Below are 27,153 nucleotides of genomic sequence, written 5' to 3' on the forward strand. Positions count from 1 at the left end.
TATAAAAAGAAATTTAGAATAAGTAAACTCAATTGATTGTATAATTATATGAATTTCAGACATAAAAGGTTGTGTATATATTTATATTGAACTGCCATATTTGCTTATATATACATATTTCTTAAGAAATTATTTATGTTTGTGCTTTGGCGAGTAATATTTAAACTATATATATAGTTATATAATTATATGGGTACTCAATCTTATGTATGTTTTAATTACTGAAAACTAAAAGTTATACATGCAAATTGTGTAACAACGATATTTACTTAGGTATGTTAATTATATTTCTTACACATTTCTATTAACATGCAAAAATTTTTATATTAATAACAGACTTATGAAAATTATTTACTAATTACTGCTAAAAATCTATTTGTTTGACAATATAACATGTTTATGAATATGTTTATGCAAAACTATAGTAAATGTTAATTTTTTATTTTACATATACACACATAACAATATAAAAATATATTTTGTTGTTTAAAAAAATAATGAAACAATTTATATATTTATATATGTAACATATGCATATATGAATATCCATTTACAAAGTGTAACCATATTTTTTAAACCAATTTAATCCTTCCACAGTTAATGATTTTGGTCGATACTCCAGACCAATATAGCCATTGTAGCCAATTGTTTCCAATAAAAACAAGACATATTTATAATCAATCTCTCCTGGAGTATCTGGTTCGTGTCTATCAGGAACTTGAGCTATTTGAATATGACCTATAAATAATGTACTTATATATTGAAATAAAAGTAAGAATATTAATATTATATGGATGCCACATTTGTATTGATTAAATTGATTCAAAATTGTATAAATGTATAAAATTCACATATAATTTCTAATGTATTGCATTTGAAAATTATATGCTATAAAAATTAATAAAACCATATTCAAAGAGATTCTAATGATCAGTACAAAATTACTAACCTATATAAGGTAAAAAATCTTGAATGGATTTTGTAATATTACCACAACAATGTTGCAAATGAAAGATATCCATCAACAGCTTAAAGTATGTATTGTTTATCTTTTTCACCAAATTTAAACCTGTGAACAAAAAGTTATTTTAATAATTATGAGAAAGTAAAGTGAAACAAAACACATTTTATCTTATACCTTTTTGAAAATTATTCATGTAGTAATTTGGTACACTATAATTATTAATTGGTTCAATGACGACAACAATGTCTTCCTTTTGACATTTTTCAATGGCATACAATAGATTTTTTTCATAAACTATATCATTAGCAATAGTAGGAGCTTCCACTTTTCCTGACATTACATGAATCCTGTTAAAAAAAGAATTTTTTTAATTATAATTATGTATAATATAGAGACTATTTTGTGTTACAAGAATTAATTCTCAATTGAATGTATACATTAACAATTTATGAACATACTGACATTTTACAATCCAAAGCCTTTGCATATTCTATTGTTTTCTCGATGCTTTTCTTGAAATTTTCTTCTTCACCTGGAATTGCAGCAAAGCCTAATTCTCCTTTTGTAACATCACCTGTTATGATAATATCATAATTAAAATTAAATCTTTTTATAATATGTAATGGACACACACACACACACACACACGAAACAATGTACCTGTGAATACATTCAAAAGTACTTGATCAATGTTAGCTTTTTTTTTGGCTGTGGCAACTTGTTGAACAGAAAAACCAAACGGAAATCCACTTTCAACTGCTTTAAATCCAGCTTGTTTTGCCAGTTGATATCGATCAATAATACTAGGAACCTCAGTAAACATAAAAGATAGGTTACTGGCAAATTTTAAAGCCATGACAGCTGACAGCAATTATCTGCAAGGAACGTTTAATAAGCGTAAGCTAAATTTTCAATAAGTCACAGCTTTTACCGTAGGATTATATAATAATTCTTATCTACGATAAGTACAAGAAAACTGTAACAGAAAAAAATCTCTCTATTATCAGGAGATTATTTGAAAAATAAATGTTACTCATCTGATCACAGATAACTTCGAGTTTAACATAAAGGTTAATTTTCTAGAAAATATTATTTTTGTTTGAATCATAGTTTTTTCGTTACGTCTATATCGCCGCTACGAATACACAGTGAAAAAAGTAGATTGGAGCGAAAACTGCATTGTACGCACGATATAGAAAATTGTACAAAAGTTGTGCTTGATTACTTACAAACTCTTCAAATATGATTCATCTTTCTCTCACATCCAAAGATTTCGAACGATCCAATGAGGCATTTAATTATTTCGTAACATTGTATTAAATATTCTTTTCTTTTTTTTTTAATAATAACGATTACACATGTAAAAAAAGGGAATAAGGAGAAAGGGGGAAAATGAACTCTGAACTCTGGACAAGATTGCTCCCCTCCTAAGAACTTTTTTGCACTTTGTATCAATTATTCTTTCTTTTTTGCTTATTCCTGAATACATTGTTTATACCTATAAGGAATGGAAAAATAAAAATTGAGAAATATATAATAAATGCCTACGACATATTACATTATATACATGTTAAGAATGAAAAATTTAATCACATACATTGAACAAAACAAATAAACAAGATTATCAGGGATTAATAACAAATAATAAAAAATGTTTTAAATAAAAGTCAGTTTTATTAGTTAAAAATTTGCTAGATCTTTTTTTTAAATATTTGTCAATATTAGAAGTTTTTAAAATTTTTCAGTATATACTATGTCTAAGCAAACTATTACATATTAAACTTTTTGTCAATAGAACAGATCGCAAATTGATTTAAATCAGCTTAAATTTTGTTAATATTATTAAGATCATAGGTATGAATTCATATATTTTATTTTATATCTACAAAAGATCTACAAGATCCACCTTTTACTCTTAGAGTTTACATAAAAATAATTTAAGTCGCCTACATTTTGCATACAGTTTATGAATTACTAAATGCCTTTTTTAAATATTTTATTTAAATATATAAATAGACTGTTTACAAAAAGAGTATCCTCATTCTTGCAGATCATTTATAATTTTTCTATATATGATGTACTGATTTTTGTATTCATACATAGAATAAAATCTAATAATAAACGATATTTCTGAGTTGATGTTAATTGGATAAAATGATAAAATTGATATAAGATAATTTGTTTGTTGATAAAATATTATCACGACGTATCAAAATTTCTCCAACACAGCCAAGATACTGTTATACAGGATTGTCTTTGCATCGCGACCCCAGAGATAATCGATATGATTAAATTTTTCTATTTTTTCAGTTTGTATAACATTTGGTAAATTATCCACTAGCTTTTGAACATCCTGAAACAATAATGGAAATTTTAAAATAAAAGATAATAATGATACCAAAGAGGATGCAATGCAGTATTAATATGTAAAATCTTGAAATAGTAAAACTTACAGTGTGATGAGTGAGAAAGTCATTATCACTGTAAAAAATTGCCACAGGTACTTTTACCCTTTCAAGAGTATATTTGGGTGCTTGTATAGATCCATAAAAGGTCAAGTTTACTTCAGTGCCATAATCAAATTTCTGAAAAGATCCTTTTCACAAACAAATTACAGATTATATACAGCATGTTCTAGTAGTACAGTTCTTTCTTTTTCTATTTTCTAAATTAAAATAGATAGGCAAAAAGTCTTTATATCATCGAAAGTGCGTTTGATAAAGATATTTTATGTTGTATTTTTCAATCCCTATTTTTTAAATATTTAATTACAGATTTTTTTTAATGCGAAGAATTCTAGAACTTTTAGGCAAAACTAAAACTTTCAATTATAATAAAAAAAAATGGTGTATACAATTTACAAAGATTATGATCTTACTTACCAGTTTTTATTATCTGGTTAAAATGATGTAATTGTTTAACTGAACTACCTGCCGGGGAATGTTCGAATATTAAAGGCAACATGGATTTATCGAGTTGATCGCTGTTAAATCCAGCAATAAGAAAAAACCAACAATAACAGAAACCCATCGTCACAGGACGAGGTGCTTTGTTTACAAGGGTCTTCAATACAAGACTTTGCCATTTATTACGAGGAAAAAATTGGTTTATGTTGCAAATATAAGATCCCTATTCAAACACATTAGTGAATTAGAATGATATGATATGATTTCATAAAAGAATAATCAAAAATATAATAGCAAAACATTGCATTACTTTTACAAGTACGTTGCAAATAGGTGCAGTAATCTTGAAAATTGGACTTCTTTGATTCCCCATAAATACTGTAGGTGCTAAGCTTATCATTCCTTTAATCTTAGCATTATATTCAGGTCTTTCGCTTCCCATAACATAGAACGCAGTTGTACCCTGGCTGTAACCGATATAATACAATTTGGAGTAACCAGTTTTTTCTAAGATATAATCTATTGTTGCTGGTAAATCATAATATCCGATCTCGTGCCAACTATAACAGAAATAATAAATATTATTATTTGACACATTAATCATTATTTTTTTTATTAGAGTTGGAAATGTTTCTTTTATAGAAATAATGTTAGTATTTAATTACTGTTACCGTTACTTTTTGTAAAAAATAAGTCATTACCATTTTTTGTTACTTAACAATAATGATTCGTTATATTTTTTGTTACTTTTTCTAAAAATTTTGATGACTTTTGTAGAGTCCAATTGTTTATGTCGATGTTTGACCTGTTCAATACGAAATCTAAAGTGATTTTAGATATTCCATACGTGTGTATATATTTATAAAGTAATAAAAATTTGTTATTATCGTAATGACATTACCGTGTTATCATTAGAAAAAAGTAATGGTAATAGAGTTACATGTAACGCGTTATTTCCCAACCTTAATTACTTTTTACATATTTATCAATTTAAGTTGTTTGATTACCTAAAATTCCAAAATTCTTTATCCTTAATCGAATAATATTTATGAGATCTAGAATAAGTGTTTCCACGAGCGTTCGTGAGCCAAACATCAAATCCATTATCGCAAAGAATATATGCTGCAATAGAAAAAGTTTATATGACGTATTAAATTCTAAATACTTATAATATTATAATGATGAATAATTATTATATTGTTAATTATTTATTAAATTAAGTTTATTTAATAAATTTATAATTATATTGTTAATATTTTATCTCTGTTAGAAGAGGTTTTGGTATAAATAACAGGCACACAAAAAAAGTGGTTAGTCCGGCGGACCAGACTAGTCAATCCTTATATATTTTGATTCACTGAATCCGAATCTAAGGTCAGAATTGCTGAATTGGCTCATTTTTTCCTAATCTAAAAAAAAAACACCCTGTAAAAGCAGTTTGGGTCACGAATTTATAATCCGGAGTGTGCAAATTTGTGTAATCACATTACCCGGGGAAAATCCATAATACGTACGTATGACAAGTCTGAGCTTTTGTGAATGAATCAAGCTTGCACACTCCGGATTATACATTTGTGACCCAAACTGCTTTTACAAGGTGTTTTTTTTTAGGTTAGGAAAAAATGAGCCAATTCAGCAATTCTGACCTTGGGTTCGGATTCAGCGAGTCAAAATACATAAGGATTGACTATTTAGTCTGGTCTGCCAGATCACCCACTTTGTGCTTGTGTAGACGGCTGAAATAAATTAGACGACTAAAATAAATTCAAAAATATAAAAAAATCAACGAAATAAAAAAATAAAATCATTTGAGGGTACTAACGAAGAGCTTTTTGAGGCCCCAGGAGCACCCAATCTGCGGAACTAGATAGAATTCCATGGCTTATAATAATTGGTAATTTAGAGCTTGAACTTGTGCATCCGAGGGTCTCCAAAATTCGACAATCAGGAGAAACTGACGAATTACGATCTTTACTACTTTTATTTTCAATAACAGTTATATCAGTATTTATGATGCTGTCAGCATTTAATGGTACTCGATCGTTAGATGAAAGCACACGATGCACGGTTAAATAATAATCATCTTGTGTGCAAATCTGATGGGTCTCAGCTACGTAACCATGGGCTTTAATCAGTTCAGGCTGCAACAGAATAACATAGTTTTATGAGACGCAAATATTTTCAAATATGTTTCCTAATTTATACAAATGTAATATTGGACAGTATTAAATTGGGAGTGATTATATTACTTATTTGGAGTATTAAAAATACTCTGTTAATCAATTTAATATTGCCTAGTATTACATTTTTATAAGGATTTATCCTGAATAATTTTTGAAAGTTGCTGTTGCAACTAAAAAGGATTCCCAAAAATTGGAAAAATTGCTTAAAATTATATAAAGATTGAGGGTTATTCTGATGCCAAAATTGTCTGCATTTTTTCACACGCATCTTTGACTTCAAACCTATTTTCCAATAATAATTTTTTTTAATTGTGCAGTTTAAGACTATATGTATTTACTATCAAAAGAGTCTTTATATTTTTTCTCAAAAAATCCAGTTTGAATATTATAAGTTAAAAAAAGTCTGGTAGCATGTGCACTTTAAGGTTCGCTACGGAAGTGTGCACTCAAAAAGTTAAAGCGTATCATTTCGTCTCATTAAGGAGAAAAATTTCGATTGAAGTCACTCTCTAATTTGCGAATAATTCTTTATCTATAAACTTATTTTATTTACTTTAAATAAAATTAATAATTACATCATTTATTTGAGTTTCTTTTGGCTCTTGTTTATCTGGACGGTTTATTAATCTCATCTATCATTAAAGCTAATGACGTAATAATTTTTATCGTTTTAATTAAAGATAAATTTGTGGGATCTGTGAAGATGGCACTTTTTGTCCGAGTGCCGTTTAATATTAAAAGTGCAAAAAAAAAGAAAATTATTAAAATTTTTGTTTGTTATTACATATAATATGGTAGACCTCCAGCAGTACTATTTGTAACTGATATTAAAAACGATCATATTTATTGCTTTCTTGTACTTAGAGAGAAGGTGTCGTGCTGACTTCGTAAAATTAGCACATTTTTTTCATTTTAATTATTTTCATATAAGGATTGAAGAATTCTATTTTTATTTTTATATAAAACTCGAGAACTATGGAAAGTGCTACTAGAACTATAATTATCTTTTTTATAGAATGTCTGCTTTACAGATCCAAAATTTGTGTGCATCTTTTTTATAATAAACCTTTGTCTTGAATTCAAATCATTCAATTTCACGTTGTTCGTATTTCGACGGAATTTTATTTTTGGATGTGAATAGAAAGTGACGTGTTTTAGCGATATTTCATATCAGCTAATCAAAGATAAGCTCGAGATATACTACGATTTAAACTTAATTGTTCCGCATTCCGCATAAAATACCCGACCTTTGTTGTATATTACAAATTTTGAATCAGTATTTTTCGAACAATTTTTAAAAATCATTAAATTTGATAGCTTTTTCATTCAATAAGTCTTATATTTTGTCTGTTGTTTTGATTAACTTGTCGAGCGAAATATTTTAACACGATGGCATAGAATATGACGAGTATTTCATCCAATTATCAAGTATATTGAATAAGAGCGATAGTTCTAAAATGGTAATGTGCGTAAATTTTACATATAATGCCCATATATTGCTTCACTAACTCAGCAAACATAATGACATCAATTTGTCATGAGTTTCTTATCATTAATTACGTCATTAATGACCAAAACATAATATAATTTAAGTTGATAAGGCTTATCAAGAAAGAAGACAAAGAAAATAAACATTTTGGCTAGCAATAATCGATTTTCGGCAGAATAGTAATTTTCTCCAGCAGAATGAGAGGATTAAATTTGATGATTCTTTTTCTTTAGAGAAATAGCATTACAAGGCTGACATTAAAACGCTTTACAGAAAGCACATATTATTTATGAAAAATATTTATTACTATTTATATTTAAAATATTTTATACAAACATTTAATAATAGATATTTTATATATGTGAAGGAAAAAATTATATTATAAAATATTTAACGTGTCATATATTAAATTTTATAAATTAAATATATATTTTTTTATAAATATTTTTATGATATTTATGAGAAATCTTTATGGTCTGTTTAATCTAAGCCCTCAAAAATATTTATAAAATATTTTGATAAATATTAATAAAATATTCAAATTATTATAAATATTTCGTAAATCTTATAAATATTGTATGCCGTTTGAAAAACCATTCTACAATGGCGTAGACGTAATTGTAAGTGTGCAATTATAAAGTGCAAAATATTGCAAGACGCAGCTAGTTGTCTATTTCTATTCTCGAGTTTTCTTGTTCGTATAATTAAAAATAGATAAAAAGGAAGTTAAACAAAAAGAGAGTAATGTTGATTAGCATTGATAGAAATGGACTGCGTCTTATAAACACTTGCAACTATGATTATACGATTCTTAGAAGTCTTTAAGATGGGAATATATCATATTCTCAAACAACACAAAGTCTAAACTCATATTGCATATTATTCATCAACGATATTAGCGCTACTGCGTGATTGAAGAACGACTCTCACATATTTAAATATTTCAACATTAGACTTTATCTTTGATTTCTATGAGACGCATTGAGGTACTGATAACGTGCACTTTTTTATACATTTCACCAATTATCTATATTCAACATGCTTTTCGTGAAATACGCTGCATTGTAGCACGTCAAAATTTTGAATTAAAATATAAATTATTGTATAATTAAAGATAAGATAATAATTAAGAGTCTATGTAACGCAGCGATATAACAAATTAGTAACCAACGCAAAACACAAAGAGAATGTGAGACGGAAGCGAGTAACTTTAATAATTTAACTTAGCCATATCATATCCTTATCAATAATTCGGTCAGGGACACCAAGACAAGTTCTACGTGCAGGAATTTACACGAATGAGCGATATGTATTGAATTTCTTGTTTTTGGAGAACACGTTATTAAGTTTTCAAGTCTAATAATAAAGAATTTCACTTGAGAGATTTTTTCATTTTTTCCTTGTCACTCGTGATACTGTGCTGCCAGAATGTAGGACCTGGAACTGACTCTACTACATATGTGTAGCATATACGTATGGGCTTAACGCGAAAATTATTGGCAGTTGAGCGCACATACACGTTTCATGACCATACGTTCTAACAGTACAGAGAGAGAGTGAGTTCAAATGTAAAGACCATTCTACATAAAAAAGTCATTTTACATAAACGCAGAATGCAGGTCGCAAGTTTCAAATGTGGACGCGACACCCCTATCAGAGAAGTGTCAGTGCAGACACTATCAACATTTCTGTTTGGCTGTTGCATCCGCGTTTATTACGATCTGGCATCCGTGTTCTTATGTAGAATATTACTTTGACGCATCTTTTATGATTACTTTTTGCGATAACATTGTCGAAACAATTTTGTATAACATTTTTAATTTATGTGACATGTAATATTATGATACCTAAATTTATAACTGTCGATTATAACATCTTACCATTGTCATATGAACTTCGTCCTGAAGCGTTGTTTTGTTCATGTTGCTGATGGTGTCAAGCTATCAGTACCACGACGGCGTGACGTTTGCAGATGATCTCGTCACGAATTATTTTGCAGGACTATGACTAATATGCAGATCATAAGACGCCACGTTTCTCCTTTCTCTCTATTTCACACAGCTGCTCCGTTTTTTGAAACACGGCTCACGAGAAGCGGCTTACGAGAAAATGACTCGCAAAATATTTGCGGTGTAAAAACCGGTGAACGTTCTCCGTCGTACCTCGGCCTTGTTTGCGCTTGCAAAAGAAAGGCGATATGTTCGGGCGGTGAAAGGTGCGCGTTTTCTTTACTTCCTCTTGTGAGTTCTTCCGAAATTTACGATTAACTATTAATCGCGTCTAGTCGCGTCTAGATGCGAAAGTCGCTTCGTTATAAAGCGAATAAAATGTTGTTTTTGAAAACGCAGTGGAACAAATTTACGCGCGGTTCGCGTATTCAACAAATTCCGAGGAATCTGTCGTCTCTCCATCGACGACAACGACTGCGGGTACGAATGCGAGACGCGCACAAGTATTATATATGTCACGGTAAGGTTCGGACGTGGGGACGTCGAGAAGGGGGGCCTAAATTAAAGATTCGAATATTTATCCGGGGAGAATCTGACTGAAAACGAGATATAATCTGACAATTTCTACTACGCGTTCTTTGAATGGCACGTAGGACACGGATACGTTCATATTTTGTTTCCCTCGTGAGAAATTTAATGTGTTTCTATTCTGTCGAATAATTTCAAAACCCGAGCCTGCGCATACTGCGATGACTGTAAACTTTGTACTTGTTACTCATAAAAAGAAAATTGCATTTGAAAAAAATTAATTATTTAATATTAGAAAAAGGAGCCAATAATATTGCGGTAAAAAGATGAATTTTTCCTATCAATTAATTTTGTATGCAAAAGTACAAAAACGAAATTGCGTCAAATGTAAAAGTGAAGAAGTAAATAACAATTAAATGTATTTATATATATTAATCGAAAAAATATCAGATTGTGGACTAATTCAATAATTTTCTAGGCTTTTAGAACGTTTAAAATATTTTTTAACAGTTAAAAATATATTTAAGTAAATGTTTAGTAAAAATAAATTAAGTGAATTAAAAACTGAGTATGAATCAATTAAGATTTTGAATCCTGTAAATTGAATTATGTATCTTTATATTGCTCTAAATTAATTTAGTTTATTTTCAAGACGATCACAATTATCAATTTTTTACATTTTTTTTACATTGTTACAAATCTGATAAATTTTAATATAATAAACTTTCCGTTTCGAATAAGTTTTTTAAAACAAATTAAATATATATTAATTTCTTTGAATTACTTTTGCACTATTTATCTTTTTTTCTATTCAATATAGAGAGAAAAAAGAAAAATTTAACAGTGGAAAAAACTCGAAAAGAACAGACTTAGAGATAGCATTTAAAGAATATATAAGGGTATATGTCCCACATAGAAATTGGCATTCAGTGGATGTCCAGTGGACGTCCACTAAACCTCCATGGGATGTCCATGTCCATGGTGGAAGTCAGATGAACGTCCATTAGAGATCCATGGGTCCATTTTGGATGTTAATTCTTCCATAGTAGAAATCAGATAGACATCCATTAGATTCAATAAATTTTCATAGCTCTATGAGATATTTATTTCCATAGTGGCAGTCAAATAGATGATCCATCTTACCTCTATAATAAATCTGTGTCAAACATCTTAAAAGATATCCATTATACATTACGCGGATAATTAATAAAGGCTTGACGGACCCTCGATGGACGACTGATGGACGTTTCATGGATTATTGCTAGAGGCTTCACAGAGCCTCGATGGACGACTGACGGACGTTTGGTGGATCATTAATAGAGGCTTCACAAACCCTCAATGGACGACTGACGGACGTTTCATGAATCGTTAGTGGAGGTTTCACTGAGAGCCTCGATGACGGACGTTGCGTGAAATCGAGACTTTTCTACTTTAAGTATAAAATATTCTTGAAAAAAGGCACTTTTGCATTTTATTAAGAATACATTTTTTTTATATGTAATGATCCACGAAACATCCGTCAGACGTCCATCGAGGGTGTATTCGAGGAGATGCTATTAGCGCTATCAGTATCAGTTTATCTTTGTTCTACTTTTAATGAGTAATGAAGATGGACTGATGCCGGTAGCGCTAATATAGCGTCTCCCTGAACGCACCCTGAGGCTCCATGAAGCCCCCATCAAGGTCTGGGGGTCTATTCTTGAAACGAGGTCGTATGCGATATTGTATGCTTAAGGCACTATAAAAGTGAGTATTCTCCATAGACCTTATAGATATGGACTGGCAATTGCTACAGTTTGTGTATAGAAAACGGTGTCCAGAAGAGGTGCGAGAGAGAAACAGACTTTTTAGTATTTCTTTCTCTAAAGTTACCGGAAATAATTATCGCGCATGTTAGCACACATGCATACATATGTATATACATATATATACACACACATAAGTTAAAACACGTGACCAAACGTATCCAATCATTGGATTTCAATGTATAATATGTACAAGCATGCGCGAAACATATTTCCGGACTCTTTAGAGAGAGAAGTATGGACACGGTTTCGCTTGGTATTGCCAGTCCATATCTATAAGGTCTATGGTATTCTCACGTCCGCCATTTTTCTTCTAACTAGCATGAAAAATTAGTTATGTTTTGTATATACAGGGTGTCTCAACGCACGTGGACCATTACTCGTAAAAGGGTAAAAGGGATCGAGATGAACATAAAAGTCCAATATTGTCTTGGGTTAGGTCTGCAAATAATCGAGATATTAACGTATGGAATTCTCAAATAATCTAATTAATTTCTATCGTAATTGTGAATAGTAAATAATAAAAACTTATCAAACATTCATAATAGATTTTTTCCATGTTATGGCTCAAGCAGATCAAGCTTTTCTCGACGCGCTCTCATTCGCATAATTTGAAAAATTAATACCTTGATTATTGGTGGACTTAACCCGAGACTTAACCCAAGACCTAACCCAAGACAATATTGGACTTTTATGTTCATCTCGATCCCTTTTACTTTTTTACGAGTAATGGTCCACGTGCGTTGGAACACTCTGTATACACATCAATAATCTTTGGAAGCACCAAACTTTATGCGACAATGGCCTAGTTTACATCGTGCATTTGATACGCGTATCAAGTAGTGAATTTAAGCTGATCAGCCAATGATTAAACACATTCACTAGTTATTTACTATTTGATACGCGTATCAAATGCACGATGTAAACTAGGCCAATAGCCTAGTTTACACCGAGCACTTGGTACGCGTATCAAATGATAAATAACTAGTGAATGTGTTTAATCATTGGCTGATCAGCTTAAATTCACTATTTGATACGCGTACCAAGTGCTCGGTGTAAACCAGAGCAATGAAACCATAGACCTTATAGATATGGACTGGCAATACCAAGCGAAACCGTGTCCATACTTCTCTCTCTAAAGAATCTGGAAATATGTTTCGCGCATGCTTGCACATATTATACATTGAAATCCAATGATTGGTCACGAATCTAGTTACGTGTTTTAACTTAATATGTGTATATATATGTATATAGATATGTATGCATGCGCGCTGACATGCGCGATAGTTATTTCCGGTAATTTTAGAGAAAGAAGTACTAAAAAGTCTGTTTCTCTCTCGCACCTCTTCTGGACACCGTTTTCTATACACAAACTGTAGGCAATTGCCGGTCCATATAAGGTCTATGAATGAAACAAAGACACGATATTTATGATCTTGAGACTGTAAAGGTTATTGCAATGTATTATATATATATATGTAAAACATTATGCTAGTTACTTGCTAGTTTGAAGAAAAATGGCGGATGTGAGAATACCTACTTTTTTAGTGCTCTAACATAACCGTAATAGTAAGGTTTCGACCAATCACGTACTTGAATTAGCCGGTTACAGCAGGTTACGGTTATGGTCGCCCAATCCGACGCGTCAAAACCTTACGTTATGATTATGTCAATTCATGTGTGAGGACCTTTAAAGCCCTTCATACACGAATTGACATAACCATGGGGTCTATTACGGTTCTTAGGTGAGTTCACTCACTTTTCACATTTCCAGCACTCTCTCCACTGATTGGTGTATACTTTTAGAACTAACAATATACACCAATCACTGTAGCTCACTTTTCACATTTTCACAGTGAGTGATCTCATCTAAGAACTGTAATAGACCCCCATAACATAAGGTTTTAACACGTCGGATTTGGTGACCGTAACCGTAATCTGCCGTAACTGGCTGAATCAAGTACGTGATTGGTCGAAATTTTACTGTTGTGGTTATGTCAATTTGTGTGTAAAGGCCCTAAGGGCCACCGCACAAACTCTTCCATAAGGGCCACCGCACAAACTCTTCCATAACGCGTTACGTTACGTTAAGTACTCCATACGAACCTAAGTTGTACTTAAAATTTAACTTAAATCAACGCACAAAGAAATCCTTAACGTAAGAACTTAAGAACTTACGTTAAGGATTTCTTTGTGCGTTGATTTAAGTTAAATTTTAAGTACAACTTAGGTTCGTATGGAGTACTTAACGTAACGTAACGCGTTATGGAAGAGTTTGTGCGGTGGCCCTAACGCGTTACGTTACGTTAAGTGCTCTATAAACCTAAGTTCGTATTTAAAATTAAACTTACATCAACGTACAAAGAAACTTTTAACGTAAGTTCTTAAGTTCTTACGTTAAGGATTTCTTTGTGCGTTGATTTAAGTTAAATTTTAAGTACAACTTAGGTTCGTATGGAGTACTTAACGTAACGTAATGCGTTATGGAAGAGTTTGTGCGGTGGCCCTAAGAGCTATCACACACAAAAGGTTTGTTCTGGTTGTCTACACTTTTACACTTCTACGAAAAATATAAGTTCTTATTGGTTTATATTTTTAACCAGCCAATGAGAACTTATACTTTTCGTAGAAGTGTAAAAGTGTAGGCAACCAGAACAAACCTAAAATGACATAAGCTGCATAAGCATAAGACCGTTGATACAATCAGGGTATCGATCATGTAATTTTTTCCTTAAGGCGGAAACGTGAAAAGTGAAATGTTTCATGTAACTATCTTTTTCTATTGGTGTTGAATAGAAAGAGACAGTAATTTGAAACGTTTCACTTTTCACGTTTCCGCCCTAGGGAAAAAATTACATGATCGATACCCAGTTCTCAGCATAAAGTCGCCATATTGATATACATAAGATGCTTATTGGCCTAGAGCTCTTATGCTATACACATGGTCGGTATTCATAGTCGAATCTTATTTTAAGATCGTCTCAAGTAATGTCTTAAGATGCTAATACGGCTCTGTGATTGGTTGATGGCATCTTAAGACTGTACTTAAGATGATCTTAAACATAAGAATTGACTATGAATACCGGCCTATGCTAGGTTATGCCATTTCGTGTGTGATGGCCCTAAATATGAGTGGCACGACCCTCCTTCCCCTCCCGTCGTTCATCTACAGACCTTGGCTCCCACCAACGTCCAATAGACATCCTTAACGACGTCCAATAAAAGTCCAATGGATGTACGCAATGCAGAACTGTAGATTTCGGGTGCGTTCGGGGAGACGCTATTAGCGCTATCAGCATCAGTTTATCCTTGTTCTACTTTTAATGAGTAATGAAGATGGACTGATGCTGGTAGCGCTAATAGCGTCTCCCCAAACGCACCCTTCCAATGACTCTGTATTGGATGTCCAATGAACGTTCACTGAAAGTTTCAAACTTCCATGACAGATGTCCATTGGACGTCACGTCCTTTGGAGGTTTCGTTTCTATGTGGGGTAAAATATATATTATTAAATAAGATAAAAATAATTGTTATTTTTTGTGTTTAAGTTATTTAAATCGACATGGAATAAATATATATATACTAATTATAGGGCGCGTTCAGCAGACAGAGCGGATCAGTGAGCGCTCAGATTCTCTAATATGATTGGTTCTTGCCTTTAGTTTTTTTATTTAGAAGCAGAAATCAATCATAGGTCGGTATTCATAGTCGAATCTTATTTTAAGATCGTCTCAAGTAATATCTTAAGATGCTAATACGACTCTGTGATTGATTGATGGTATCTTAAAATTGTACTTAAGATGATCTTAAAAATAAGGGCCTAAACACAATGCCAGGCAACAGGCAATAGGAATAGAAATAATGAAAGAGAGAAAGAAAGAAAGGATCTTCTTCTCTCTTTTTCTCTTTCTTTATTTCCTGTTCCTATTGCCTGTTGCCTGGCATTGTGTTTAGGCCTTAAGAATCGACTATAAATACCGGCCATAGTAAGCCCGGATCTACAATAGGTGTAGTAAGCCTTATGCCATAAGAAATTGACCAATTATAATTGAATGTGAGAAGAATAATCGAATATAATTGGTTAACTCCTTATGGCTTAAGGCTTACTATACCTATTGTAGATCCGGCCTTAGGGTTACTACACTATTGTAGATCCGGGCTAATGCGGCTATTGTTGAGGACAAAACACGTTTGATTGAGTTACGTAGCGCCATCTTGCTGGCTTGTGGCCGATACCGTTTGTCGTCAAGCGGGACCGCCATGATCGTCCTCTGGCAGTGTTGTGTAGATTCTCACCACGATTCTCCAGCCAGGCAGGGATACGAAAATACGTCCATTTCTCGAGGCGCCGTAGACGGATTCGCATCCCGCGCGCATCTACCGATCACGCTGTACGCTGCAATGGCGGTGTAGACGTCCTCAGAGCGCGGGGCTCATTTATCTCACGGTGTAAGTAGTCGAGATCCCAATGCGATTTTCAATAATTCGTTGCTTGTCGCGAGCTGCGATACCTCGAACAGCACGGTCGCCGTTATGCGTGCGATAAACGTGCAAAGTCACGGCGCGTGTTCGCTCGACACGGCCTCGCTCCACCGCCCGATCGTACTTTCGAGAACCCGCTCACTTCCATATTGAACTTGCTCGCTAATTTCGCGCGCTTATCACATTCGCTCATCCCAAGAAGAATCCACGTTTCATCGACAATCGTCGTTCGCTGTGCACGCGGTGCAGGCACGTACGCAATGTGACGAGTTTTACGTTATCGCACGAAATCAGGGCGTATCAGGTTAGGACGATACATAATCGCGCGAACGAGGTGGTCCGTGTGTTTGTAAAATTCCCGTTTTGTCTCTCATGACCTTACACGAGGCAACAATTTCGACACGGTCTGCAAGATCGATGGATAACGGATCGTAATAAACTGCATAGCAATGTGATCGGATTAAAATTCTGATATTCATATTTTAGCCATAAAACTTCCGTTACAATGTTAATCTCTTTCTCGCCTCATTTAATAGGAACTCGTCGTATCGTTAAATGTTCCTTTGTCCTGCTTTTAGAAACATTAGTCATCAAAATTGATCGACATGAATCTACCAAAGATAAATATTTTCTCATCATATCATACGTAATTCGAACGCGATTTAATCATCTCTATGAATGTATTTTATTCAGAAAACCTTTTTTGTATTAAGAAATTGTTACATTGTTCTACTATGTATAATTGTTATACTATATACAAAATTTTTGTTTAACAAATATTTTATGATATTAAAAATTAATTCTTCACAGTTTTAAAAAATGATTAACTGAATAAAATGTTACCAATAAATAATTGAGATTTAGGATTCTTGTTTTAGACTGCATTGTGGCTTGTTATCTGAATGGACAATAAGGTGGATGTCACAGAGGCTGAAAATATTTCAATGATTGGAACATCAGGAATTTTTCATTTACCTGATGTACCAGAAATATCGGAGGCATTAGAATCAACTGGTCTTAGCCCCTTGACTTCTTCCTTGGATCAAACTCTTACGCTGCAAGAAGATAAAGCTCTCTCGTCTGAAGTTAATATGGGCATTGAAGATACATGGTAAAATATCTTTTATAATTTGAACATAATTTACTTAGTTATACAATGTCTTTTTATGAAATATCTAAGTACATAAATAATTATTAGGTATAATTATTAACATTTATGTGGCTGCTTTGTATATTGATAAAAATTACACAATGTAACGTAGCTGAAATTGCACATTGTCCCTCACTAATTGGTGACACATTAAGTTAGATGATTAATGATAGTGAGTGATTACTTTCAACTATTTCTTTGCAAGCAAACAATTTCACTTTGCAAGTAAACAAATTCTCTTTGTTTAAAAAAAAGTATTTTTTCAAGTTGTTAACTTTAGTGGAATTCTGGTTAAACTTTTATTTTGAAATTATTTACGAGTAATTTGAAAGAACAATATAAAACTGTTCTGTTTAAGTTGTTCAAAGCAAATGGAAAATTTACAATTGTTGGATTACTATGTTGCTTTTTATAAAGCAAAAGAAATTTGCTTTGCAAATTGTGATAAAGTTGGTTTGAACTATTTTTGGTTAAATTGGACTTTGATTTATATAAAAATTGAAATTATTTCATTCTGCTTTCATGAATGAGAATTTAATTCTGAAATTTTATTAAGAAAATGTAATGTTGCCTTTGTTATGTTAGAAGTTTTATTATTCGTATAACTTTAGCATTGTGCAAATTAGACAGTGTATTATGTAAATAGTTTCTGATTATTGTAGGTAAACATGTTTTGAAGATTTTGATAAATTTTGTGAAGTGATTTAAACAAATTATATATCTTGTAAGTGTATATCTTGTTTGTCCAATTATTTCTATCTTTAATGCATTTTTGTACAATTTTCTTAGGACTGAAGCAAACAGTTCAACATCAGACTACGCGATTCCTCTTCCTCCACCATCGGGATTAAGTGATTTTACTGACATTGGTGCTGATCCTATTGGTGATTCTGGCACTGGTATAGAACATGGTCCGTTTTTGCCACCAGGTACACCGGCTCTTAACAATATCTTTGCAGAGGCTGGAGATTCTCATGATGACTCGCCAATGGGTGAGTGTATGTAATATGTAATGTAATGTCTGGAATATATAACTAATGGCAATGAACGATATATTTTCATCCTTTTTTTAATAAATACTTTCAGAGGTAGTTGTTTTGCCTGCAGGCGTATGTGGACTTCGTAACTTGGGTAATACCTGTTTTATGGCAGCTGGATTGCAATGTTTGACCGCAACTCCTCCTGTCCTACGACATTTCTTGGATTTGCAGCAAAGAGGAGAGAAACTGCCTCCACCTGGATCATTGATGGCACACTTTAGTGTACTCCTTGGCAAAATGTGGTCTGGGAGATACAGTGTACTTAGACCAACAGAATTTAAACAAACTTTAGGTGCTTACCATTCGCAATTCAAAGATTATAGACAGGTAAGTATGCAATTATTAATATATTTAATTAATTATTTATTATGGTTTGATATAAGATTATATTGTATGTTTAACAGCACGACTGTCAAGAATTTCTAGCTCTTTTGTTGGATTCCCTCCATGAACAAATGAATATGGCAAAGTGTGCCAAGAATTGTCAGGTTCCACTATCTACGACCACTGCCAATTCTTTTAATTCTATTGAAAACTCAAATGGAAAAACCCTTTCCCCTGTCACTGCCACGACCAACTCTAATTGTAATTCAGATCTTTTGGAAATGTACGAGTGTTTGTCACCAGAATGTCCAAATAGCCCAAATGTGACTATGGCTGGTTCTCCAAGAGGTAGGAAAGTTCTACAATGTAGAATATTACAGTTTCGATGTTGTATGTATTTGAATGTTATTTTTTAATATTTTCTAAGAGTTTGATTCGTCGATTGGAGAGCTCGACAGTATCACAAATTCTCCAAGAGATTCACCGTTAAATGGTGAAGATGACGAGGAGACACTAGATTCGGATGAAACTATTGAAGCGAGATCAAACACTTTTATTCACAACAAAGTGAACGAAGAAGGCGCAAATGAAGTTACTCCGACTCGTTCTTTGAGATTAGATACGTTAATCGAATTATCGAAAAGCGTGCCTCAATACGGAGGCTTATATGATATTCACAAAGAGGCTAAAACGAGTAATGCTAATTTCTTAGTAACACAACAAGAGTGTAATAATGAAATTCATTACGACTCACAGAAGTTTCCCAAGGATAATGTCCGCAGGACGCCGTTAGATAATTCAAACCTTATGGAGAACCATGATTTTGATAATAAGAATATTAGCATCAAACGCATAAAAGAAGTGAATGTTAAGAAAGTCAACGGTAGTCTCGATTCTACGTCAACTGGTTCTGACGTAGAGTACGATAGCGGTCTAGAAAAATGTAACGTGAAACGTATGAGATTGGATGATCAGGAGAAGAATCATAAGCATGATGGTCTTAGTAGTGAAAGTACCCAATGTTCACGGATTCCTCAGAACTATGGAAATGGCGCTATTGCTGCACAGGATGAGCTCGAGGCGGATAAGCACTGGGCGAAGCACTTGCGATCAAATAGGAGTATTATAGTTGACACTTTTCAAGGCCAATTTAAGAGCACAGTAAGAATTTTGTTTATAATATCGTTTATAAATGTTTATAAATATGGAGATTGTACGTTGGGGTCAATACCATGAATCATTGGTATTTACTGTCAATGTCTCCTATATTAAAACAGTAGAATGAGTTTTCATTGCCTTGAAAAAAAAGAGGCAAGTTTCATATTACTTTTACACAATATGTAATTGTATACGTCATAAAGCTTTTAAAATTAACTGGTATTTTTTTTCAACTATTTGATTAATTTGAAATAAATTTGTCTTTAGTTAAAATTTGAGATTTGTGAACATTTTGCTATATATAATACATTAAATTTTTATGATTTAAATGTGTTGTAGGTTGTGTGTTCAGTTTGTAACCATGTTTCTGTTACATATGAACCTTTTATGTATTTATCGGTGCCGCTACCTCATGCCATGGAGAGGCAATTGAATGTCACTTATGTTCCCGCGAATGGTGACCAACCCATGAGGTGTGTAATTTCTTTAAATAAACAGTCCAGAATTGGGAAGTTAAAAGAAGAATTGTTAAAAACACTGGGCAAAGAAGATATTTCCGTGACAAATATTGCACTTGCAGAGGTGTTGGAAAATCATATAGCGAAGATTTTGGTAGGTACGAATAAATATTTTTTTTTTATTATTAAAGCCTGTATTTTAATGAAGTTTTTTTAGTATTAACCTTTAAGTAGGTGAGGTAGTAACTCTGGGCATAGTTTTCTTAAATATTTGATACTTTTAGATTTGTAATGGAGCTTATTAATTTACTTTTTCATTGTTGAAATCTTAAAATTCGTTATATTTACATTCTTGTATCATAGGATATAACTAAGAGTATAATTGTATAATATGTGAATTTGACCAGAATATAATGTACTAGACTACCTATCTAAAGGTTAATAATAATAATAATAAAAAAAAAAAAAAATTTGTAAATATATTTAACAAAAATGTGTTATACAAAGTTACAATACTAACCATAAACTGATCAGTGATTTTGTGCATTGTATATATAGATATAAAAAATTTCAGTAACCATTTTATAGAACATAATATTATTGATAAACTAAAAAATATGATTTTAAATTATATAAAGATTGATTTGCGCGCGCGCGCGTGTATAAAGAAATCTAAATAAAGATAGTCAAGCCAGTACAGCTATGAATATGCTTGTATCGTTACAAACAATGGTCAACAGTCACCTCAAAAATCAACAGAAGAAAAAGAGTAGAAACCTTCCAATATTTACGACACATTGTGTATATATTTTATTATAGACACGGACATCTGTGTTTACCGGTTTGTATTGATGTGTGACTATCCTTATTTGAATTATAATTCTAATAAAAATGAAATAAAACAATCTAGGTGCTAATTATTGCTTTGCATAATCGAGCTTTATATAAATCGAGAGATAACATGCTGTTATTAAGGAATAATTGGAGAGTTAAGAAGGTGGTATGTCGATTAGGATCGATTATCGCCGATACTACCCTCCTAAAGAAATTTTGTGGAAGAACATTCTCGTAACGTGAAAATATAGTTACGGGGCTACATTTCATCGTACAGGCTCATCACAATTCTCTTTGTTCTCTATCTCTGTTATCTCTGTATCTTTTTCTTTCCTCTTCTTTTTTTTTTGTTATAATTTCACGAGCGCTGCCGGTCTCTTACTATTGTTGCTTTTTGACTATATTATTTTCCCCTTGCACCGTAGGTTTCGGGAATTACTTGCTTGCTGTAGCTTATCGTACTTAGGCGGAAACATCACTCTGTTGGATTCTACATCAAGGTTTTAAATTTAAGGACGACAATACACTCTTGAGACACGTCAATGATACGAATCGATCGATATACGCCTTTGAACTCACGGAACCTCCCGATGCGTACACTTCAGTGTCTGATGGCGGTGGGGACCGCCCAACGGAGATGGATTCTTGCCAAAGATGTACGATCACAGGCGAGGAAGTACCGTGTATGATATGTCTCGAGGAGTTGGATGGCGATTTGAAGAGGCACAGTGGAAACAGCTGTAACTTCATCATGTGCGATCCGTGCATCGAGGTGAGAGTTTATCATGTTGTTCAAGTATAATGAAAAAAATAATTTTTTAAATAACTATTCTGTTACAATAAACAATATTTAAATAACAATATTTATATGTTACTATATTAGAGTTAAATCTTTATATTTTGTTGATATTTTTTCGTATTTGATTGCAACTATCCCAATGATGATGAAAAACGGCTGTGTCAATCTAGTGGAAGGGGTGTACAAACGAGACATACATTGTCATTATTTTCACCTCGGGAAGGTCTGAGATAAGATTGCTAAACGTTCTAGCCGGACGGCTCGTAATTGTTGCGTACGAAACAGAAATAGCTTCACGTTTTCCAAAATGCCTGGGAAGCTTTTCAAGAGCAGAGGTGACTGGAAATCGGTGAAGTTGGAACATAGTACAATCTGCTATTTTAGTTTAATCCACAAGCCTGGTAATCATACCTGGAACTCAATTCAGACTAATCTGATGCTGCCGTTGAACCTGAGGGTGCTATCTTATTACTACTGATCGAATATTTTATTTTTTTAACAAATGCGAAATTTTTTTATCATAAAATTGTTGCGCAAATTGAAATCATTTCTAGCAAACCCCAAGCTTTTGTTGTATTACTTCACAGAATTACTTTAAAAATCAAACGGAGCCACAAACGTGTCCAATGTGTTCTACATACATGACAGCTTCGTCGTTTACGAAAATAGACCAAACTGGTCGACCTAGGCCCACCGTACGTATTTTGAATGTACCTTTAGTGTTAAGGCACGACACGACGAATGAGACGACTAATAATCGCAAAGGTACAAAGCTTTTTGGTTATCCTCATTTGATACGACTCCCGTCACGAGTGAACGCACGAGATTTATATGATATCATCAAGAGGAATGTGCCACACGAAGGACATTATACAATTCATTTCGTCGATGGACAGGTGAGGTATTTTTAATATCAGATCTAATATAAAGTTGTTTCATTTTTTGTGTTGCAAAGGCAAAGGTATACTAATTTGAGAAGAAATAATTTGCGTATAATGTGATTATTTTAATCAGAATACACTGAAATAACTAAATTATAAAATAGGGTCATCATTGTTCACGATGTATGTATACGGCACATTGTACGGGATGTAGTGTACCTGAGATGGGAATGGTTGCGCTACAAAATGGTGATACGCTTGCAGTTCGTTATACCGAATATGTTCCTAAGATTCTACATCCTATCGATCACGTAAGCGTTAGTAAGCAACGACCGCACCATCCACTATCTCTTTATGATTGCCTTCAAGCATTTAGTCAAAGGTAATTAAATTGATTCCTATGATTTCAATTTTATTAATTGATTTCTTGAGTGAAAATAATTGACTTAACTGTTTTATATACATGTGTGTTGTTAATTTAATTGCTGATATTGCTAATATTTCTTATATATATTTTTTATATCATATTTTTTTAGTGAAACTTTAGATGAACATAATCCTTGGTTCTGTCCGAAATGTGGATGTAATCAATGTGCCACAAAAACACTTACGGTACATCGATATCCTAAGTTCCTCATTGTATATCTTAAACGGTATGTAATATGTATGTATTTTATTGTATATTGAAAATACAGATCGATGTTACAGATAGATGTTACAAATGTTTTAGGGTTATCGCATACAAAATGTATAATATAACATAAGATAGTTGAACCGATGAACTTTTAGCATAAAGCCACCATATTGATTTACATAAGATACTCATTGGTTCAGCGATTTGGTTATGCTATGCATAAGCAGTTTATGCCATTCTGTGTACGATAGCCCTTACTATCATAGATAACTTATGCATTATTTTGGATTGTAGATTTGTATTTTATGAATGTGCGAGTATGAAGCTAGATGATAAGGTCACATTCCCTTTGGTGGGCCTAAGTGTAGGGCGCCACCTTTATGATCTCTATGCCTGTGTATGCCACTTTGGAGGTGCGTAAACTTTTCAAAATTTTAAAATTGATGAATTTTTTCTAAATTGTATCATTTTAAAAAGGATTTTATTATAAATTATCGGAAATACTTGTACATTTTTAAATAAAGAGAGAAAGATTATTATATAGATTATATTTTATATATTATAGAAACAATAATACGGTGAAGTAACGATAGAATATACACATTTATATTATTATATTATTTGCTTTTATCTAAAAACATTTTTTTTAAAGGAATTTTTTAATGGCAAATGTATTTTAGACATTTTTTTATGTCTAAAATTAAATATTTCTTCTAAAAATTGTTGAAATATACTTGAATACGTAAAGATGATGAATATCTTTGTTATATGTTAAATTTCAGGCGTGTCTGCAGGCCATTATACAGCGTATGCGAAGAATCCTCGTACGGATGTATGGTATTATTATAATGACGAGATTACGAGCAGGCAGAAGCCACAGGATGAGGATTTTAGCAATGCATACATATTGTTTTATAGTCGACAAGGGACCAACTTGAAACCGTGCAATATATAACAAGTCGTATATTTATCTTGGTAGCCGATAGAACAAGTCGAACGGTCAAAGGAGAAAGAACGAATGGGGCTGGTAGCAAAAGGATGGAATGTGACAAAAGGGGGGATTGACATTTACGTTCTTTCACGTGCAGACACTACAAAGATTTATTCGCATACTTTATGCGTTTGCAACTTTTTCTTTATTCCTTTTGTTGCGCTTTTGTCTCCCCCACGCATCCATCTCCCTCTCTCTTGCCTCTGCTAGTTATCTTTTAAAACTAACGGAAAGCGTACTTGGTATACGCATCGATTTGCGTTCAATTACATGCGAATATTGAGAACTGTTGCTGTGTGCGTTTCTTTCGTGATAAAGTTTGATAATGTCTTCACAATTGATATTTTGCTGAAGGCGTTTTGCATTAGCACAAAGTTTGACCTGATTCGCGGGTACTGAGAGAATTGAACGTATTTGTACTGCATATATTGTAAACGTATGTCGAATTTGTACAGTAGATGGTTAAATGTAGAAGTCGAGGATTCTAAACACGTAATTTACTAGTAAATAAAGGTGGACGTCATATTTGAAATCAAATTTGAATCACCACTTACCAAGGCGGGATGTCGCGCTCTTCATCATGCCTTTTTCTTTCTCTAAGCAGAGGAGCGAGAGAATATACGCTTATCAATAACAAAGTGTTGCGCTTATTCGATATTCCTTCGTTATCCAAGAACAAGAGGATTGTAAAGCGAAATTGAATATACACATTTTATGAAACGCAATTACGTTTATGGATTATTTATTAAATTAGTTGTATATATATATCGCAATTTTATTACAAGACACTAATTGCAGTTCAACACGCGCTCGCATTAGCACATCGGTGTAATACTGATGTTTTACGCCCATTTTTTGAATTGTTAAAAATTGTTATAATACGCTGTATTGTAATTTGATGGCGCGTATGCGCAATCCGAATCGATTCTCGAACATTTCTGCTTGTTATAAAACCGATTCCAAGTTTTTTAATATCTCCTATAGTATAAAAGAATTCTATTGCCGTCGCGTGCAAACGATTTCCTTTGAATCGTCCAGTTCCGGCCTTTTTAATTTGTAGCGAATTTGTTTTGATCCACTAATATTGCATTCTAACACAATCTTATCAAAATGCATATAAAATAATAAAAAGCGAAATTTTTATTTAATCTGCTAATTTCGCTGTTGATTTTTATTCGTAAATTTTGAAACCTTTTATATATTGCCTCGACAGTACCGCAACGATATCTGACAGCTGCGCAATCTGTAACTAGTACCATATAATTCGACGATCGATAATACAGAGTAGTTACATGACTGACAGAGGAATCAATTTTTTCGAATTGATAATGCAGACCATATATCGGTAATTACAAAAGTTTCATTGATAATATGAGCTGAGAAAAAATGTTGTAATAAAAAAAATTGAAGTTGTAAAATACAAGTAATAAGTGTTAAACGTTTTTCTTTTGAAACTTGGATAAAAGTTATGAAAATCCTTTCAATCATTACAATTATTTTATCGAACAATATGATAATTTATAATATTAAGTTACTTGCATGCTACGCATACGCTTCCACGTTAATTTTATGCGCAGTAATACATTCAATTGAATTCGGTACATTCTTGTAGAGTAGATGTATCAGCGAATGATTTTGTCGCACTGCAAATAACCCAATCATATTTCATTATTTTTGTTATATAAAGTGTGTGTAATCTAGATATATCTTTTCTAAAACAGAGAACGTGATAATATCAATCATTGTGTACAGTTATAATAATTATTATACAGTTATGGATTAAAGCAGTTATTTACTCTAACAGTTTACTCCTCTTCCGTTATTAATATCAAATAGTCAATTTTTTAATGCTATGTTTTAGTACTTGAAATTCTAAACTTGGAACTGTTTTATACGCTACTTAAGAAATAATCAAATGCGACGAAACAATTTGTACTTATGGGAAAAAGACTTTAAATGATTTATAATAGAATATTTTTTTTGCTTCATTCAATGCGCACTTAATACTGTAATAGCAGCCTGCTTACACTTCGATCTTCATATTACATTTACATTATGTAATAACTTAATATTATACTTTTTGTTCTTCTATTATTTATGGCCGTTCTTTCGTCGTTTATGTTTTTCATCGCTCGTTAATCTCATGCATTCGATGTTACAACATAGGCTGTGTTCCGAAATTCACTGTCAGTACTGAAAATGTATAGTTTATGTTACGTATACTATAGATTTTCAATACTGGTAATAAATATCGGAACACAGCCATAATCTCTTCATCTTCTCTAGATAAACATTTTCAACATGAATATATCGTATGCAGATCAAGAATTAAAATTGGTACAATTTCAATTTCTATTATTCAATTGTTATAGAGATTCTACATTAATTATGGCTTATTTTTAATCATTACATGTGGAGATAATTTTCAAATATTTGTAAAACTAAAATCATAACAATTATGTATCTGTAAAATTATTATTAAAACCTAACTCGATCTAAAAAGAAATACATTGATTAAAATGCCTGGTATTATGACTGCTTGTTCATCAAAGATATAGCAACGTTATAATTCATAAAT

At 32.3% G+C, this 27,153-nt stretch overlaps 3 protein-coding genes across 9 annotated transcripts; 1 reads left to right on the forward strand and 2 right to left on the reverse strand.

The window, feature by feature from the left end:
• Window positions 1-190: 190 nt before the first annotated feature.
• On the reverse strand, window positions 191-2,505 carry LOC105836844 (putative hydroxypyruvate isomerase). Of its 3 annotated transcripts, none has more exons than XM_012681155.3 (6): window positions 2,194-2,505; window positions 1,625-1,839; window positions 1,427-1,538; window positions 1,139-1,311; window positions 950-1,069; window positions 191-738 (listed from the first exon to the last, which is right to left on the reverse strand). In XM_012681155.3, the coding sequence occupies exons 2-6, from the start codon at window positions 1,818-1,820 to the stop codon at window positions 551-553; spliced, it is 789 nt and encodes a 262-aa protein (XP_012536609.1). In that variant the 5' UTR covers window positions 1,821-1,839; window positions 2,194-2,505; the 3' UTR covers window positions 191-550. The 3 variants fall into 3 exon arrangements, with proteins under 3 accessions (XP_012536609.1, XP_028050919.1, XP_036139687.1); XM_028195118.2 differs by lacking the exon at window positions 2,194-2,505 and adding an exon at window positions 1,896-2,077; XM_036283794.1 differs by lacking the exon at window positions 2,194-2,505 and having other exon boundaries at window positions 1,625-2,077.
• Window positions 2,506-2,819: 314 nt separating this feature from the next.
• On the reverse strand, window positions 2,820-10,180 carry LOC105836850 (lipase 3). Of its 2 annotated transcripts, none has more exons than XM_012681166.3 (7): window positions 9,423-10,180; window positions 5,693-6,011; window positions 4,878-4,992; window positions 4,181-4,430; window positions 3,847-4,093; window positions 3,418-3,560; window positions 2,820-3,317 (listed from the first exon to the last, which is right to left on the reverse strand). In XM_012681166.3, the coding sequence occupies exons 1-7, from the start codon at window positions 9,462-9,464 to the stop codon at window positions 3,174-3,176; spliced, it is 1,260 nt and encodes a 419-aa protein (XP_012536620.1). In that variant the 5' UTR covers window positions 9,465-10,180; the 3' UTR covers window positions 2,820-3,173. The 2 variants fall into 2 exon arrangements, with proteins under 2 accessions (XP_012536620.1, XP_012536619.1); XM_012681165.3 differs by lacking the exon at window positions 9,423-10,180 and adding an exon at window positions 6,629-7,908.
• A 5,868-nt stretch (window positions 10,181-16,048) lies between these two features.
• Window positions 16,049-25,719, forward strand: LOC105832908 (ubiquitin carboxyl-terminal hydrolase 6). Of its 4 annotated transcripts, none has more exons than XM_012674247.3 (13): window positions 16,049-16,273; window positions 17,171-17,417; window positions 18,246-18,448; window positions 18,543-18,823; window positions 18,901-19,168; window positions 19,248-19,981; window positions 20,318-20,590; window positions 21,785-22,042; window positions 22,657-22,965; window positions 23,115-23,332; window positions 23,487-23,603; window positions 23,879-23,997; window positions 24,367-24,539. In XM_012674247.3, the coding sequence occupies exons 2-13, from the start codon at window positions 17,209-17,211 to the stop codon at window positions 24,537-24,539; spliced, it is 3,162 nt and encodes a 1,053-aa protein (XP_012529701.1). In that variant the 5' UTR covers window positions 16,049-16,273; window positions 17,171-17,208. The 4 variants fall into 4 exon arrangements, with proteins under 4 accessions (XP_012529701.1, XP_012529691.1, XP_028045475.1 ...); XM_012674237.3 differs by having other exon boundaries at window positions 17,185-17,417; XM_028189674.2 differs by lacking the exon at window positions 16,049-16,273 and having other exon boundaries at window positions 17,209-17,417; window positions 24,367-25,719.
• The last annotated feature ends 1,434 nt before the right edge of the window (window positions 25,720-27,153 follow it).

This window comes from Monomorium pharaonis, chromosome 3 (assembly GCF_013373865.1).
Source record: "Monomorium pharaonis isolate MP-MQ-018 chromosome 3, ASM1337386v2, whole genome shotgun sequence".
Taxonomy (NCBI): Eukaryota; Metazoa; Arthropoda; class Insecta; order Hymenoptera; family Formicidae; genus Monomorium; species Monomorium pharaonis.

Excerpts from the sequence above, each read along its gene's own strand:
- LOC105836850 (XM_012681165.3), bottom strand. The coding sequence starts at position 6,685 with ATGAGATTAATAAACCGTCCAGATAAACAAGAGCCAAAAGAAACTCAA. Across the intron at positions 4,431-4,877 it reads AAAGAATTTTGGAATTTTAG|TTGGCACGAGATCGGATATT; the intron begins GTAATCAAACAA and ends TTTCTGTTATAG. Across the intron at positions 4,094-4,180 it reads TTTGCAACGTACTTGTAAAA|GGATCTTATATTTGCAACAT; the intron begins GTAATGCAATGT and ends GTGTTTGAATAG.
- LOC105832908 (XM_012674247.3), top strand. The coding sequence starts at position 17,209 with ATGGACAATAAGGTGGATGTCACAGAGGCTGAAAATATTTCAATGATT. Across the intron at positions 18,824-18,900 it reads AATTCAAAGATTATAGACAG|CACGACTGTCAAGAATTTCT; the intron begins GTAAGTATGCAA and ends TATGTTTAACAG. Across the intron at positions 23,604-23,878 it reads CTCATTGTATATCTTAAACG|ATTTGTATTTTATGAATGTG; the intron begins GTATGTAATATG and ends TTTGGATTGTAG.
- LOC105836844 (XM_012681155.3), bottom strand. The coding sequence starts at position 1,820 with ATGGCTTTAAAATTTGCCAGTAACCTATCTTTTATGTTTACTGAGGTT. Across the intron at positions 1,539-1,624 it reads ACTTTTGAATGTATTCACAG|GTGATGTTACAAAAGGAGAA; the intron begins GTACATTGTTTC and ends TTATCATAACAG. Across the intron at positions 1,312-1,426 it reads AAGGCTTTGGATTGTAAAAT|GATTCATGTAATGTCAGGAA; the intron begins GTCAGTATGTTC and ends TTTTTTTAACAG.